Here is an 18,109-nt window from a genome sequence, read left to right on the forward strand (position 1 = left end):
TGTTTTTTAATTGTTTCAGAGCAGTGTTGCCCTAAAAGTGAAACAGAACACAATATCTATTTCTTGTTGTATTACTTATAATAACAAGGAGGGATATCCATTCTCTACAATACTATACTACTATAAAAGAACTTAATAAATGTGATCCATCAATTAAAGCAGTAATTACATCCACTAAATACTGCTTTTGCGGCTTTGTCAACTTGTTTTTATCTAACACCTCAGTTGTTGCCAGCAGCAGCAACAACAACAACAACAATATTAATAATAATAATAACGAAAACAATTTAACCTTGAAATGTTCAAAATAATTGAACATTGACTCCATGAGTAAACACAATATATGTTCATGGCAAGAGAGGCTGCATAACCATACTTACATTTTTCTGAAGTCCAGGTATACAAGGAAAAAAAAGATACAGAGTGAGCTCTTTTTTGTGTTGCTTTATATGTGTTTCTTTTATATCATGTGATATCTCCTTTGAGTCTTGATGTGAGTACAGATCTGAGTAATGAGGGTCAAAGACGTCACTAATTTAATGAACTGATTTATTGGTGTTTTAGTGGAATCAAAAAATCACTGGCAGAATGGCTGGTATTACCATAGCTATTGTTCAAAAATCATTATGAATCTACATTGTGCATTGCATACTTGCATCAACTTACTGTCCAAATCCAGATCATGATGTGAAACTGACACTGTCCTCAAGAAAGTAACCTCTGAAAATATTCACACACAATCATGAAAAAAATAGCTTGAAAATATATGTGACTGTAGAAGAACATATTAAAAGAAAATGATGGAGGAAACAACTGGCAAATAAACAAAAACAACAGAAAAAATAAATAAACTGTCTGTCACAACAAATTTCCAGTTCCCTTTCCTCTGGTCAATCCGACCTCGGTTCAACAACTCAGCAACCTCAATATCTTATTATCATGTTCATCTGTTCCCTGTTCATTGTCTCATTAAGTCACTTGTATAAAAATACATTGGTTTCAGTCAATTCCATGTAAATTCTCTCACTTACAATAGTGTCCTGAGCTGCGTTGCTCTTGTTCAGTCCTGTTTCCCATTAACCTGCTTGTTTCCTGTTAGCATCCCTGTTCTGATTTGGTTCTCTGTTCTTGTTTATTGAACATAGCCTGTTCTCTGATATCTAACTCTATGTTTTGTGCATAGAAGCTTTTTTTTGCCATGTACCAAACTCCTGCCATTTCTGACTTTGCATTTGGATTACAATTCGGGTTAAAAATTTTCCTGCACTTACATTCAGTCTCCCTAAATTCATGGGAGAAGACTTCACCACCATTATCTGGATGCAGTTGGCAATGAAGGAGTTAATGGGTAAATGGCAACAGCTTACCTCTCCCAAAGAGTGTGTCAAATTTCATGTGACACCTTCTAAGTGCAGGGACTTCCTTCTCCAGTCTGCATGATGTGCATCTCTGCAGTAAGGCACCTCCATTGCATATCACCAAAATAGTGTTTGTTGTTAAACGACTTAGTGGAAATGCAGTGGATCAGGCTGTTAAATATTGGGAGAGACGCCAACAGGAGATCGAGACATTTGCACAGTTCCTTTTCTTATAATAATAATCTCACTCACTCTTTCATTATCTAAGCCACTTGTCCCAATTAGGGTCACGGGGGGTGCTGGAGCCCATCCCAGCACCCATAAGGCGAACTCTGGACAAGTCGCCTGTCCATCGCAGGGCAGACACACAGACAAACACGCTCACACACACATTCATACCTAGGGGCAATTTAGTGTCTCCAGTTCACCTAACCTGCATGTCTTTGGATCGTGGAAGGAAACCCACGCAGACACAGGGAGAACATGCAAACTCCACACAGAAAGGACCTTGGCCGCCCAGCCGGGAATCAAACCCGAGACTTTCTTGCTATGAGGCGACAGCGCTACCCACTGTGCCACCATACCACCCTATAATAAGCATAATCATAATTATAATAATAATTATAATAATAATTTATTTAGAGACCAATATCACTATTTATAGTCTCAAAGGGCTTTACATGTCTTTAACAAAGTCAAATCAAAATTATATTATGCATAAGTTCGAGAAAATAGATAAGTCTTTAGTCTGGTTTTAAAGGTATGGAGAGAGTTATCTGTCTTTGGCCCTGTTCACACCTGGCATTTGCATGCATCTTGGGTGGACAGCTCTAATTACAGGTGTGAACGTACCCAAGACACATTGAAGACGCATTGACATCTGATCGCTCAGACCACATTCGCAGGTGGTCTGGGCCACATATGGCCACATTCTTTTAGCAGTGTGTACGTGAATGTGTCCTGGGCAACACTGAAGAACCGCCTACTCAACTGATGAACTCTGTGTAAGTGGAAGTAGTGGAAGTATCCCTCTGCGAAATTTCGAAAAGCCCATTGAGATATACACTGCCTTGCCAAAAAAAGTCGATGACTCTAACATTTGTTGGACCACCTTTACAGTGTGCATTCGCCGTGGCATTGTTTTGGCAGCCTTATGCAACATCACAACATTTATTTCCATCCACAGTTGCATTAATTTTTGGCCAAGATCTTGTTGACAACAAGAGAGTATAACCACTCCGTAAAGTCTTCTCCAGCACATCCCAAAGACATTCAAAGGGGTTAAAATCAGGAATCTGTGGTGGCCAATTCATGTGTGAAAATGATTCCTCATGCTCTCTGAACCACTCTTTCACAATTTGAGCTCAATGAATCTTGACATTGTCGTCCAGGAATATGCCCGGGCCATCAGGGAAGAAAAAATTCCATTCATGGGATAACCTGGTCATTCAGTACATCCGGGTACTCAGCTGACTTCATTTTATTGCCACATAACGATGCTCAGCCTACAACTGCCGAACTGAAGCAACCCCAGATCGTAACATTGCCTCCAGAGGCTCCAAATCCAGATGGCAACTTTTTCTTTAGTCAGACAGTATATTATGAGTGCATCAAACATCTTGGGTGATTTGGTTTGCCTGGAACATGCCAAGGAGTAGACCCAGTCTGTATTATTTTGATTCCTCCTTCTCCGTCTTTTGGTTTCTGGCAGACTAGGCACGGGGAGGGCACTGTTGCCTCCCGCCGGTTAAAAAACAACAATGCATTTGATCTTTGCAAACGGAAATAATATACATGTTTATTTGCATGTAATCCAGGGAAGTGAGATCCGATCACAAATGGTCAGTCGAGACGCATGTGGAAACATATTCTAATGCCAAGTGTGAACGTACATACTTAGAGTTGTCCACTTGTGATGTCAACTCGAAGACACTCCACTACACCATAGCACCAGCTGCTGAGGCCCCAGTTCCAGCTCCCATCCCTGTCAATTTTTAGGACCCAGCTCCAGTCTCTGTTCCCTCAGCATCAACTGAAGCACCAGTCCTTTGTCTGTCACTGTTGCTGAAGCTCTAGTTTTTTCAGTCCCGACAGCAGCAGGTGTAACTCCTGCCACTATACTTGCCAATGTCCCTGAGGCTTCAATCAAAGTCCCTGTTGTTACTCCTCAGACTCCAACTGCACAATCTATCACTGCAGATGCTGTCACTGGAGCCTGAAGCACCAGCAAATGATCCAGCAGGCCCAGAAACGCCGGCTGTTGAAGCTGCTGCCCCAGCAAAAGTATTAGAGCCTTTTCCTGGGTCAGCTATAAATGTCGCTTCTGATCCTCAGCCTACTCCAGAGACCTCCCCAGAGCCTGTCCAAGAGAATGTTCTAGAACCATGCACTCCTAAATCTGCACCTGAGCCTGCTCTTGTACCTTAATAATCAGTCCTGACCAAAATCTCCAGTGCCAGTTTTCATGGTCTCTCTAGTAGTAGTTCTTGTGCTAGAGCAGCTGAAGTACCGGTTCCACCTGGGCAGCAACCAGTCCCAGCTCCCATCCCAGGGCTTGCTTCTTATTCCTTGGCCTCCAGTCTTGTTACTGGCCTGCGGCCTGGGTAACCAATCTCATTGTCTAGGTTTCTAGTTGTTGCAGCTCAGTTGATAGAGTAATTTCCTGTTCTGCCTGGGTCTCCAGCTCTCCCAGTCCTGTCAGTCGAGTAATCACCCACTCATTCTTGGTCTTTGGACCTGTCACCCGGATTACCTACTGTCCTGCCTGCTTCCATTCCCTATTGGATGTACTCTGTGTGGTGGTCTCCAGTGCAGACAGAGTTCTCTTTGGCTCCACCCAAATCTCCAGGGTCTCCAGAATTCCCCCAAAGTCCCCAAGATTTGCATGGTACTCCGGATTCTCTGGGTTCTCCAGGTCATCCAGTCCACCTAAGGCAGTACTTCCTGAGTCGCCTGGTCCTCTGAAGTCAACCCAGTCTTTGGAGTCTTTGGTTTACAACTAGCTCATTATCTAGTCATGTACACCCTTTCCCTGTTCATTGTTAAATTAGATCACATGTTTAAATATTACTTTGTTTCATCCAGCTCTCTGTAAAGTTTCTTATGCAGTTTTCTCATTTGAACTTCAGACTATGTCCAAAGAATCAGGTTCGGACATTGTCCGGAGTTGTCCTTTCACACATGTCAGATGCATTCTCATCTACTGGAAATGCTCAGTTTGGTTTAGGCGAGGGGTGGGGCTTGGGTAGAGCGTGCAGAAATCGCAGTGTTTTGTTCACAGTACATCGAAGATGGCGGACGAGGCTCCCAACTTTTGTCTGACGGTTTCGGCGTCAGGCCTAACCGACAGAAGTTCCTGAATCTCTTTGTCTCTCCAGTTAGATATTTTTGTTGGAGTCTTCATGTAAATGACCCTTCCTCCATTTTCTCAGCAGTGGCAAGATAGAAATGGCATCAACATGCCCACTCGCTCGCTGTGAATTCTCCTAGCAATGACCTGATCTATTCACACATGGACTCTGTCGGTCATTACACGGACTTTGTACTAGGGAGCTGGCAGGGTAAAGTCAGTTTAATGTGTGGTCCAACTGATTTGGACAATTGTGTTTTCACATACAGCTCCTCCAGGCAATATCTAGATAAGACAGATATTAGATAGATAATATCTAGATAAGAAGATCTAAAGACCATGTTTATGAATAATATTACCAAGGGGTAGCATATATAAAGAAAAAAGCAGTGGGCCTAAAACAGAACCTTGTGGAACTCCAAATATTACCTTAGTATGTGTGGAGAAGTTACCATTCGCGTCAACAAACTGATAATGATCAGTCAAATAAGACCTGAACCAGTAAAGGGCCATTCCCTTAACCCCAACAAGATTTTCTTGTCTGTCGAGGAGAATAGTGTGATCAGTGGTGTCAAAGGCTTCACCAAGGTCAAGTAACACAAGCAAAGAGACACAACCCTGATCAGAGGCCAGTAGCAGGTCATTTACTACTTTAACCAGCGCTGTCTCTGTGCTATGATGAGGCCTAAATCCTGACTGATACATTCCATGAGTGTTATTCCTATGTAGGTATGAGCATAACTGCTGTGCTACAGCCTTTTCTAGGATTTTGGAGATAAAGGGGAGGTTTGATATAGACAGTGAACAGGGGTTGAGGTCAGGTTGTTTAATCAGGGGTTTAATAATGACTAGTTTAAAAGATTTAGGTACATAGCCAGTGTGAAGAGAAGAGGTGATTATTTTTAGAAGAGGCTTGATTGCTTCTGGTAGAATCTGTTTGAGTTGATTTTGATGAGGAAATTAATGACATTAGTTTGGTCGCTTGAAGGGAGGTAAAACATTCTAATCAATGTTCTGATATAGTTATATTGTTACCTACAGCGTTGGTTATCAGATTGTCTGGCTTTAAATTTATGATCTGAATTTTTTGTCTGATGCTTTCAATTTTGACATTGAAATAGTTCATGTAGTCGTTGCTACTAAATATTGTTGCTGTGCATATTTCTGTGGTGGTCTTATTCCTAGTTGACTTTGCTACAGTATTAAATAAGAATCTAGGATTATTTTAGTTATCTTCTATTAGGGTGGAAAGATATGTTGATTGTTGAGTTTTTGTATAGCTTTGGAGGCTATCCTACCACGCTATTTGGAATACAACCAACTCAGTGTGACGCCATTTACGTTCTAATTTTCGAGTGGTCTGCTTTAAGGTGCATGTGTGTTCGTTGTACCAGGGTGCTAGTTTTTTCCCTCTAGTTATTTTTGTTTTAAGTGGAGCTACATTATCTAAAGTATGGCGAAACATTGAGTCTAAGCATTTGGTTGCCTGATCAAGTTCGTTGGGGTCAGACGGGGATCCAGTTAAAGTCGATAACTCTGGGAGATTATTGATAAAACTCTGTGCATAAGCTGACGAGAATGTACATTTGACATGATAGCATGGCAAGGTGCATGTATTATTATTACTAAGACACATTTTAAATGAGATGAGATAATGATCTGAGATGGCTTCAAACTGTGGTAGTGTAACACTATTTGCTATACTTTATCCGAATGTTAGTATTAGATCAAGAGTGTGACCACCTCTATGAGTGGGTCCTATGACGTTCTGATTAACTCCTACTGAATCTAAAATGGACACTAACGCTGTTCTCAGAGGGTCTTCTGGGTTGTCAAAATGAATATATACTGTACATATTGTAAATGTATTGTGATGACTTTTTGTGATTAAAGGAAATTAAGATTTCAAGACAGGTGAACAATTCTGAGATGTATATATAATTAAAAAACAAACAACAACAACAGAAAACCCTGGATCTCTGTCTTCCCTTCTGCTGGTCATTTTTGTGTTACTTTGTCGTGTCTTTTGCTACCAGTTGTAGTTGTACTTGAGTTTGTTAATCTAGTCCTGTTCTGTTTTGTATAAATACTCATAGTTTAGGCCTGGATGATTATTCTGGGGGAAATGTAGATATACATGCTTAAAAATACTGAAATCAAATTATTTGTGGTAATCCGAATTCAATATGTGCAGTCTTCCGTTTTATATTAAGCATTTAAACTTATAAAATTTAAATAGGAAACATGTACTGAATTTATGCAACTTCATACATTTAATAATCATACACACATACAGATCTTAAAATCTTAAAACTTGTTTGCGTATTTTGGTAAGTTTTAGCCCATAAATGACAGGATTTATGATTGGGGGTATGATAAGGAATTCCAAAGCCAGAAAATTACGCAATCCTTGAGGGAAATTTCTTGATCCATACCTGCTGTACATCACATCAAATAATACAGCAACAGTAAAATTGAGCAAGACGACCAAATGTGGAATACAGGTCTGCATGAATCTACTCCTGCTCTCAGCTGAATTCTGACATGCACCAATTAGTCTAATATATGAACAAATAATAAAAAATGTATGACATATATATAATATCATTACCATATAACCAAATACATTATTTACTACTGTAGAAGAAGTCGACAGCTTCACAACTGCCCAGATTTCACAATAAAGTTTTTCAATACTTGATCCACACAAAGTAAGTCCTGTTGTTAAAACCAAGGAAGTAGATATGCAAAAGAATGGGACAAACCAGGAAAAAAGAATACATTTCATAACTGTGTAGTTTGTCATCTTTGTGTGATATTCTAATGGCCTGCATATTGCCACATACCTGTCATATGCCATTATTGCTAAAGTTGAAAAGTCACACAAAACTGACGAATAAATGGCAAAAGCTTGTGTGAGACATCCTGCATATGAGATCACCTGGAACTCAGACAGCAGGTCATACATGAATTTGGGATAGAAGCCAGCAGTTCCATAAAGGACATTAATACACAGATTACACAGGAAAATGTACATTGGTTCATGTAGCCTTCTATTTAATATTATAGTGACAATAATAGTCATATTGAACCACAAAATTACAATGTAACATAATAGGGTTATGCCAAAGAGCATATGCCAAGTTTCCCTTATTTCACTAAACCCAGAGAGAGTGAACACTAAAACACTGCTTAAATTCTTCATGGTGGCTTGACTCTGCAAGAATAAACAATTTCATGATTTAATCCTTTCAGACTAATGTGTGGAAAGGTAATCTGATTTTATTATCTTTCATGATATTTCCACTAGTCTGTTTTTATCTAAACACTGAAAGTTACAAAGGATAGAAAGCATCAATGAAAATTATAAGTTGAGTGTGGAAGATGACCAAATGTTTAAAATCTATATATCAGTATGAATGTGAAAATTAATACAAAATTTAAAATAATGTATCTTCTGAGAAAAATATTCCTTTTTTGTATAAAATATTTCATAATAGATTTTAAATACAATGAAGTATTCTGTGACTAAAAAGGAAAAATTAAGAAAAAATCTAATTCTGTCTCTACCTCATGAAAATTATTTCTCCAAGAATTACTTCAGCCTGTGTTTTGTTCTTCTCTGAAGCCAGTAAGAATAATGCTGTTAAAGAAGGGATATAAAGACGCAGTGTATATGTGCTCAACTACCCTAACATTACCTCTGTGTCTAAGCAGGCTTTTTATATAATGTGCTTCAGTAACTTGTGATTTAAGGCCTACTGACACTGGAGGGACAAATGCGATTTTACAAAATTAAATAATAAAAAAGGATCATGATGTAATGGATGAAAGGCATATGGGATTTTTCCCCAAACCTAGAAATAAGAAACCCTTCCAAAACCCCGGTTCAAGTTTAAGTGTGGTCTAAATGCTGTTTCAATGTATATTCTATTTATGTAATTGGAGAACCATGTGGCCAAGTTGGTAAGTCTTTAAAAAGAGAGTTATTCATATACATATATATACTTTATTTTCCTCAACTGAAGTAAGAACCAGGCCTTTTATTGAGACAGGCTATTATTAGAGACAGGCCATTATTTATTATTTGTCCATTTTTAGTAGTGTAAATTATTAATGTACCGATATACTCGTCGGTACTCGTGTCAGGCTGAGACAGCGTAGTAAACACTTGTACTTGGTAGCTGCAACATAATTTAATGCTCCCAATGACGAGTACACTGATGTATAATGGCGTAGCCTGTAAACTAGTGCGAAAGGCCTTGTATTGCAATCAAACTTGGAATCATGTCAGCTATTTGGAATTTCTTTCAAACTGAAAACAAAGAAAATAAAACTGCTAACTGTAATATTTGTAACTCAACCATTTCAAGGGGAGGCACAAATACAAAGAAATACAACGCAAGCAGTTTGCTAAAATATTTAAAGAATCGTCATCCTCGAGTACTGGAGAAGCAACACAGTCCGATTCCCTCCTTCGGCTTCCGCAGCTTGGAAATTTCTATCGGTGTCATGCCCTAGTTTTGACAGCGAACGACTCTTCAGCGCAGCTTCTCAAGGTGTTAGTGAGTGATCTAACATCAACACTTTCTGTAGAATGTAAACATTTTAGGTCTAGATTTGGAAACATGTATAGCTCGTAACCTTATACACACATTTACACACTGGAACAGTTACATGGCACTTAGTTAAACACAGCATTGCATGAAAATCTGCACACAATCCACAAAAAATCAACTTCTACTAGGCATGCCCATATCTAAACATGCTTCACCGCCCCCTAGTGACCAAAACACACAACAAAAACTTTGCCCTCATAAATAAAATAAATTAAATCTAAATATTCTGTGGTAATTACTCTGTAGAATTACCACTTGGTCATATTTAGATTTCTGAACTCTTCCCAAGTTAAAACATTGGTATTGTGCTGTTTAATCATTATTTGAGGTCTGAAAACACTGCATCTTTTTTGTTATTTTGACCAATTGTCATTTCCTGCAAATAAATGCTCTAAATAGTGATATCTTTATTTGCAATTTGGGAGAAATGTTGTCAGCAAAACTGTTAATTGTACTCAAACACAAAGCTATGAATAGTAAAATGAGAGAAACTAATAATTTTGCAGTGGTCTCCTGCAGAGAAACTGATAATTTTGCAGTGGTCTATTTTTGTTCCTGTTTTTTTTTTTTTTTACCTTCACAATCCATCCATCCATTTTCTCCCGATTATCCATGACTGGGTCGGGGTGGCAGCAGGCTGAGGAGGGTAGCCCAGACATCCCTTTCCCCAGCTACATCTACCAGCTCCTCCTGGGGGATCCCAAGGTGTTCCCAGGCCAGCCGAGATATATAATTCTCCCAACGTGTCCACAGGGAGGCACCCAGGAGACATCCTGTCTAGGTGCCCGAACCACCTCAACTAGCTCCTTTCAATGCAGAAGAGCAGCGGCTCTACTCCAAGCTCCTCCCGGGTGTCTGGGCTCCTCACCCTATCCCTAAGGATGCACCCAGCCGCCCTGCGGAGGAAGTTCATTTCCGCCGCTTGTGTACGCGATCTCATTCTTTTGGTCACTACCCAGAGCTCGTGACCATAGGTTAGGGTTGGAACAAAGATCGACTGATAAATTGTGAGCCTTGCCTTCTGACTCAACTCCTTCTTCATCACGATGGTCTGGCACAAGGACCGCATGACTGCCGCCGCCACCGCCCCAATCCGCCTGTCAATCTCCCGCTCCATTTTACCCTCACTCATGAACAAGACCCCGAGATACTTGAACTCCTCCGCTTGAGGCAGCAACTCAGTCCCAACTCGGAGGGGGCAAGCCACCTTTTCCTTAACAAATATAACGATATTATGTTGTTGTTATAATGTCATTTGAATTTGAATTGTTAGAACTTATTCACTAATATCCATAAATACATATAGCTCTATTCTGAAATGTAGATCTGTCCATCCAAAAGCGCACGAACACACCAAGTACAAGCCTAAGTCATGTGGTGCACATGTTTGCCATGCTGGAATAAGAATACCAGTTTGGTAAGAAAACCCCAAGATTCAGCCTTTTGTCTTCAGCCATACACCAGGCATTCATACAACCTATTTTACAAATGTGATATCATACAAAGGCTAAACGTAACAGTCTCAAATAATGTTGCACACGTGTCGGTCAGTCAGCAAAATTAGTGATTTCATGTTGCCATACAGAATAAATATTTATATTGTTTTGACTAAAATACATCTTTGTTTTTGTCATATTTTAGTCATTTGTTCATTAATAGCTTTATCCTAGTTTTAGTCAACAAAAACTATACAAGTTAGGTCAAATTTCAGTCAAATGCATTTGTCACATTTGTCAATTTGCGTTTTTTAAATTAAATCATTACATTGATTTCATCAAGCACACGGATCTTCTTAGGCTTGCTACATTCCTTTGGTTTGCGCCTGGAGATCTGTGGTATTTTTCCCACCGATTTTGCACCCATGTTGTTTGCAGTGCATTTTTCAGTTGCGTTATAAATAAAAGTTGTCCTTTTAGGTTTGCTTCCATACGCTGCTGGATATACTCCAGTCCCTGTCTTGCAGTCTCCAGTGCAGCCAGAGACTTGATGTCTTTCATGGCTTCCAGAGACCTCTTTGGTTCCACCCAAATCCCCAGGGTCTCTGGAATCAAGGTCCTCCAGATTTGCATGGTCCTCCTGATTCTCTGGGTCCCTCTGGTCATCTCAATTCATCTAGTTCACCTAAGGCAGTGTTTCCTGAGTTCGGGTCCTTCAAAGTCAACTGGAACTCTGGAGTCCCCTGCTTTTAACCAGCTTATTATCTAGTCATGTACACCCGTTCCCTGTTCATTGTCTCATTGACTTCAAACAGTTCCCAGAAAAAAAAAGTCTGTTTTGGTGTTTATTGAAGCAAGTATCATGAATTGGACAAAATAAAGAAAATCCAATAAACTGTGAAAAATTGAAAGTGGAACCAAACAAAATGAAAAACAAAGTAATGATACAACTAATGAAAAATAAAGTCTACTCTGGCCTCTGTTGGTACAGAGGTCTAAAAACAGCAGAAACAATTTTAGCCCTCTTAGCAAAAATAAATGTCCAGTGCTATGGTACACTGGCACTTAGACAACAGACAGGGACACAGACACATGGACAAAGCAATGGAACGAAAGAAAAAAAAGGGACAGAAGACAGGGAGGTCCCACACACATATAGTTTGGTGGCCAGCACCAAACAACAGACAGAGGGGGTGAAAAACAATGTAACATAACTAATATATAAATATATAAGGTTATAGTCGACAAATATAACAACTGAGATTTACATGCTATTACTTAACAATTAATCGTATTAAACAAATAAAGCAAAACACTTTTAAGGAACAATTAAGAAACACACGGTGATCTTTGGTCCCCTCAGGCAATTAAGGATGGTAGTTTCCTCTGCCTCCCCTTAGGAACCCAAGAAATAGCCCTTGTTTCCACACATACCCCTTTTCTTGGTGGACCAACCTAAAAAGATGACTCAGGCAGGTAACAATGGAAAAAGTAAATTACAGAGTGCTTTAATAACTAAGTTTCAGCACTTAACTTCGCAACTGAAAGTAAATAAAAAGTTGTGGAAGACAAATGCTTGTCACGGGTTGGACTGTTTCTGGCCTCTAGAGGTCGCCATAGACTCTTTATCCTGGCTATGTTTACCCTGCCCTCTCGTTACCTAGCTCACCTGTACCTTATTGTCTCTGTCATGTGCTTGTTAACCTAGTGCATTTAAGCCCAGTCCTTTGTCTATGTCCTTGCTAAGTCTTTGTGATTCCCTGTGTTTCTCGTCCTAAGCCTTTTGCCCTTTGTGATTTTTTGGATTGCTCCTGGTAAGACTCTGCCTGATCACGATACCTCTTCTGGATTGTCCCTTGTAATATTGTTTCCCTGGTTTTTGACTGATTTTCCTAACCTGACTCTGGCCTGCCTTTTGGATTTCGATTTTGGACTTTGAATTGGACTTGTTTGTCTGTGTGCTGTTTTTTTGCCTATTTTTGTCTTTTGCTTGGATTTTTTGTTCCTTTTGATTTTTTGAAAATTTTTCTTTTTTAAATAAACCAATTGAACCAATTCTTGTGTTGCTCTGCACTTGAGTCTCCATCAGTCTCTGGCAGCCATGACAGACTCAGTAGAAGCAGTAGAACACACACAGTTAAGATCCCAGCTACAGAGTTTGAAAAGCTAATGGCAACTTTGAACAGTTTTGGAGCAACTATGGACACACACGGTCAAGCCCTGATGAACCAGCAGCAGATACTAGCTCGCCATGACCAAGTTCTACAGCACCTCGCTCAAAACCTTCAGAGTTTGGTTCCACAAGTTCCTCCAGCTCCAGCACAGCAGCCCATGTCCGCCTCTATACGTTCATCTGGGTTACCACCACCATGTCAGCATCCCAGTGCTGAACCTCACCTTCCAGCACCCCAACAACATGATGGGAATCCGGGTGGATGCCGGGGCTTCCCAACTCAGTGCCAGCTGACTTTTGAACTGCAGCCTACTGTCTTCCCTTCGGATAGGTCCAGAATTGCATATATTATCACTCTGTTAACTGGCAAGGCCCTGGCTTGGGCAATGGCCATCCGGGAAAAGCAGGGCGCAGAATGCTCAAACCTCAAGTTCTTCATTGACCTGCTGTGAATTTTTGATCACTCTGCTACAGGCCAGAACGCAGCCAAACAACTTTTACAGCTACGTCAGGGAAGAAACAGTGTAGCTGATTATGTCATTTCTTTTCAGACCTTTGCTGCTGAAAGTGGCTGGAATGAGTGTGCACTCATCTCTGTTTTCCTAAATGGTCTCTCTGATGCCTTAAAAGACAGCTTAGCTTCACTGGATTGTCCTGGTGATCTTGAATCTCTTATTTCTCATGCCATATGTCTTGACAACCGGCTCCGTGAGCGTCACAGAGATCACAACAATTTCCTGAGACAATTTGAACCATCAGGCCCCTCCTGTCATCCACCTACATCTCCATCTGAGGCTCTTGAACCCATGCAGATTGGACACACACGCCTATCTCAGGCTGAACGGGAACGGCACAGAAGAGAAAGGTGTTTTATCTACTGTGGCAAACATGGTCACTTCAGAACCTCTTGTCCAGAGCTTGTGGAAAAAGAGCAGTCCCGTCCAGCAGAGGGAGGGCTGTGACGGGAGCTACTTGTTCTCCCGAATCCCCTGGTGCGGGTGTCTTCCTTTCCATTACCATCTCTTGGGGTGAGCAGAATTACTCTCGTCAGGCCTTAGTAGATTCTGGTGCTGCTGGGAAATTCATTGATGTCAGCCTTTCTCAAAGGTTACCCTTGACACTCCACTGTCAGTCACTGCTTTAGATGGTCACCCTCTTGGTCTTGGCATGGTAACTTTAACTACTTCTCCTCTGTGTCTCAAGGTAGAAAATCACCAAGAACAGATTTCCTTGCACTTAATTGATTCCCGTGAGTTCCTTGTGGTCCTGGGCTTCCCCTGCTTGAACCGCCACAACCCCCATATTGACTGGATCACTGGTTCTATTCTTGAGTGGGGTCCAACTTGTCATGCTACATGCCTCTTTTCAAGTCCCTCTTTTCAGCCAGAGTCCCCAGATCCTTCCGAGTTAACCCATGTTCCTGCCAAGTATCTGGACTTGAACGAGGTGTTTTGCAAGAAAAAGGCATCTGCACTTCCACCCCACAGGCCCTATGACTGCGCCATTGAACTTTTGCCAGGCACCAGTCCCCTACGTGGGTGCATTTTCTCACTATCTCTCCCTGAATGTAAGGCCATGGAAACTTACATTAAGGATGCACTGACCTCTGGTTTTATTCGTCCTTCCACCTTTCCAGCAGAGGCCAGGTTCTTCTTTGTGGGCAAAAAGGATGGAGGACTGCGGCCCTGCGTTGACTATCGTGGTCTAAACAAAATCACCATTCGCAATCGTTATCCCTTGCCACTGATGTCCACAGCATTTGACCTGCTCCAGGGAGCTATCATCTTCACGAAATTGGACCTGCGTAATGCTTACCATTTGATCAGAATCTGATAAGGTGATGAATGGAAGACAGCCTTCAATACTCCATCCGGCCATTATGAATATCAAGTTATGCCTTTTGGACTGACTAATGCCCCTGCTGTCTTCCAGGCCCTTATCAATGATGTCCTCAGGGACATGATTAATCAGTTTGTTTTTGTTTACCTGGACGTTATATTAATCCTTTCTCGATCTTTGCTTGAGCACCGTCATCATGTACGCCAAGTCCTCCAGAGACTGCTGAAAAATAACCTCTTTGTCAAACCAGAGAAGTGAGTTTCATGTCTCCTTCCTCGGTTTTATCATTAGGGAGGGTAGCGTTCAAATGGACCAAAAGAAGACACAAGCTGTGCATCCATCAAGGAGATTCAAAGATTCCTCGGATTTGCAAATTTTTACCATAAGTTTATCAGAGACTTCAGTTCGGTGACTGCCCCCATTTCATCTCTAACTAAGAAGAGTGATGTTCATTATGCTTGGACTTAAGAGGCGGATAAGGCTTTCAAGGAGCTCAAGCATCCTATCCTGACACTTCCTGATCCGGCTTTGCCTTTCATTGTTGAGGTGGATGCCTCAGATGTAGGAGTTGGAGCCATTCTTTCTCAACGTTCTTCTGATGGTAAATTGCATCCTTGTGCCTTTCTGTCTCACCGCTTGACTCCTACTGAGTCTAGGTATGATGTTGGAGGCCGGGAGTTGTTGGCGGTTAAATTTGCTCTTGAAGAATGGAGACATCGGCTGGAAGGGGCCCAACATCCGTTCTTGGTGTGGACAGACCATAAGAATCTGGAATACCTCCAACAAGCCAAGCGCCTGAACCCCCGTCAAGCGCGGTGGGCACTGTTTTTTACCCGTTTCGACTCTCATACCATCCCGGAACCAAGAACAAGGTGCCAGACGCTCTGTCTAGGCAATTTCTGGCTTGTGTTATTATATACTGCATATGTATGTGTAACGTGATAAATGAGCTGGACACTAAACTGGTGTAGTGGCCTATATGTGCAGCTATCACACACACCCCACCTCTGGTTTCAAGCTGGTAAGCGGCAAAAGTAATCTGCAATAGTGTTGCTTTTACCAGGTACGTGTCAGATGGAAAACTTGTAGGGCTGTATTGACAGATAACAGTGAGTGATAATGGCATTTGAATCCTTCATATGATTCACCCAGAAGGAGTTTCGAGAAGGAGTTCTTGCCCACAGAATTAGTATTTCGGGGTGTCAAGGACCCATTTCATGGCAAGGCACTCCTTGTCCAATGCGGAATAATGAACTTCCCTCGGGAACAAATTCCTGCTGATGTAGGCCACTGGGTGTCGAACACCTGGTTCTCCTTGAAAAAGAACAGCTCCAGTGCCTTTATCAGATGCATCAATTTGTAAAATATTTTTTTTTCAAAGTCAGGACATTGTAAAACAGGACCACTGCATAGGGCATCCTTTATATCCTGAAAGGCTCCCTCTGCCTCCTCTGTCCATTGGATCTGGTTTGGACTGTTCTTTCGGGTCAAATCTGTAAGGGTAGCCATCCTCTATACCCCTTTTCCACCAAAGCAAACCAGGTGCTAGTGCTGGGCTGGTGCTATTGCTGGTTTGCAGTTGGTTCAACTTGCGAAACCCTCTAAGAAATGCTTTCCTTTTCCACAGACTAGAGAGCCAACATAGAGCCATGTCATTACGTTACTGTATACGTGGGCTACCTCAATGCTTCCCAGCAGCAGCAGAGTTAATCAAACATATTAAATGAAATGACTAACATGGCATCATGAGGCCAACGTTAAGTATGTGTGTCTACATTACGAACAAAAAATGTTTCTTTGCATAACAAGATATCATAAATCCCTTCACGTTTTTGTTGTTCAGTCATTTTAAACAGCAGTTTTCAATGACACACGTGTATGTAATGCGTTATTTTGACACTGATAATCAGGTCAAGATTAGCTGAAATAAGTTAAGTTTCAGTGATGGCACACACACACTGTGAAGTGAGCAGAGAATTTGTCCTCTGCATTTAACCCATCCGATACACCAGTAGTGAACACACACACCAGATGCAGGAGCAGTGGGCAGCCTCCTTGGTGAGCACCCGGGGAGCATTGGGGTTAAGTGCCTTACTCAAGGGCACACAGCCGGGGATGTTGGGCCTGGGACCTGGGAATCGAACCGGTAACCCTCCAGTCACAAGCCCGGTGCTCTACCCTTTAGACCACGGCTGCCCTAGTTTTTAAACGATGAGTAAGATAACAAGATACCATAATTCCATTACCGCTATCATTGTTTCATTTCAATTGGCAATTTTCAATCAATGACATGTTCGCATATAATGTGTTGTTTATAAAGTGCACATTAATTAAATAAGAGTCTCAGTAGATAGAAGTTCAGAATCGTAGCCAAAGAAACTTTCATTTCTAAAGGTGGTCAACTATTCTGCCAAGTATATAACAGGATATCCTGACACTGATAGTCACAACATAATTAATTCGAGATCTTGAGAAAACAACTGTTTTGTTACTTTGTGATAATGACAAATAAGCCAAGATCTCAAGAAAACAAAGAAAAGTAACACGTTATCATGGTAAAATGTAATCTGAATTAAATGCAAATTCATGGCATCTTTCAACTTCCATAGGTAGGTTAACCGACCTGCAATGTGATTGGTTCAGTTGAGCTGTTTTCACATATGCACTACGGACTATAACCACAGAATCAGGTTTGCATTATGTCCGAAGTTGCCCTTTCACACATGCGGCACACAGCAGCAGACATTCCCAATGAAACGTGTTCACACATACTCGAAATACTCCGTTTGGTTTAGGTGGGGAGTGGCGCTTGGGTAGAGCGTGCAGGAGGCAGGACATGACGCAAAATTACTCTGCGAAAATTGCAGGATTTTGTTTACAACTTATCGAAAAAGGTGGATGAAGCTCCAAGCGTCAGCCCTTACCGACAGAAGTTCCCGGATCTTGTCGTCTGTTCAGTTAGACATTTTCATTGGCGTCTTCGAGTAAATGGCCCTTCTTCTTCACCCTAGGATGCTTGTTTTCTTCCGGTTTTGTGCCAGTCACATGTTAGAAACAGCATCAACACGCCCACTTGCTTGCTGTGCAAATGCTGGAGTATAATCCACTCCATTCACACATGAACCCAAACAAAAAGAAAACGGAATTTGTACTAGGGGACTGGTAGAATAAAGTCAATTTAGAATCCATGTCATCCCCTGTGGACATTTTTGTTCACACATACAGCCCCTCTGGTTAGAATCCTGATTATTTAAGGGTTGCAGTGCATGTGTGAAATGACTTGCGTTAGAGTTTCTATTTTGAGGACAGAGAAGTTTCTCTTCTTGGACTCTGTG

At 41.2% G+C, this 18,109-nt stretch overlaps 1 protein-coding gene across 1 annotated transcript; it reads right to left on the minus strand.

Moving 5' to 3' along the window:
* Window positions 1–7,006: 7,006 nt before the first annotated feature.
* On the minus strand, window positions 7,007–7,918 carry LOC115814788 (olfactory receptor 6N2-like). The gene has a single exon (XM_030777744.1). The coding sequence runs from the start codon at window positions 7,910–7,912 to the stop codon at window positions 7,007–7,009; it is 906 nt and encodes a 301-aa protein (XP_030633604.1). The 5' UTR covers window positions 7,913–7,918.
* Between the last annotated feature and the right edge of the window lie 10,191 nt (window positions 7,919–18,109).

The sequence above is a fragment of the Chanos chanos genome, chromosome 6, assembly GCF_902362185.1.
Source record: "Chanos chanos chromosome 6, fChaCha1.1, whole genome shotgun sequence".
Lineage (NCBI taxonomy): Eukaryota > Metazoa > Chordata > Actinopteri > Gonorynchiformes > Chanidae > Chanos > Chanos chanos.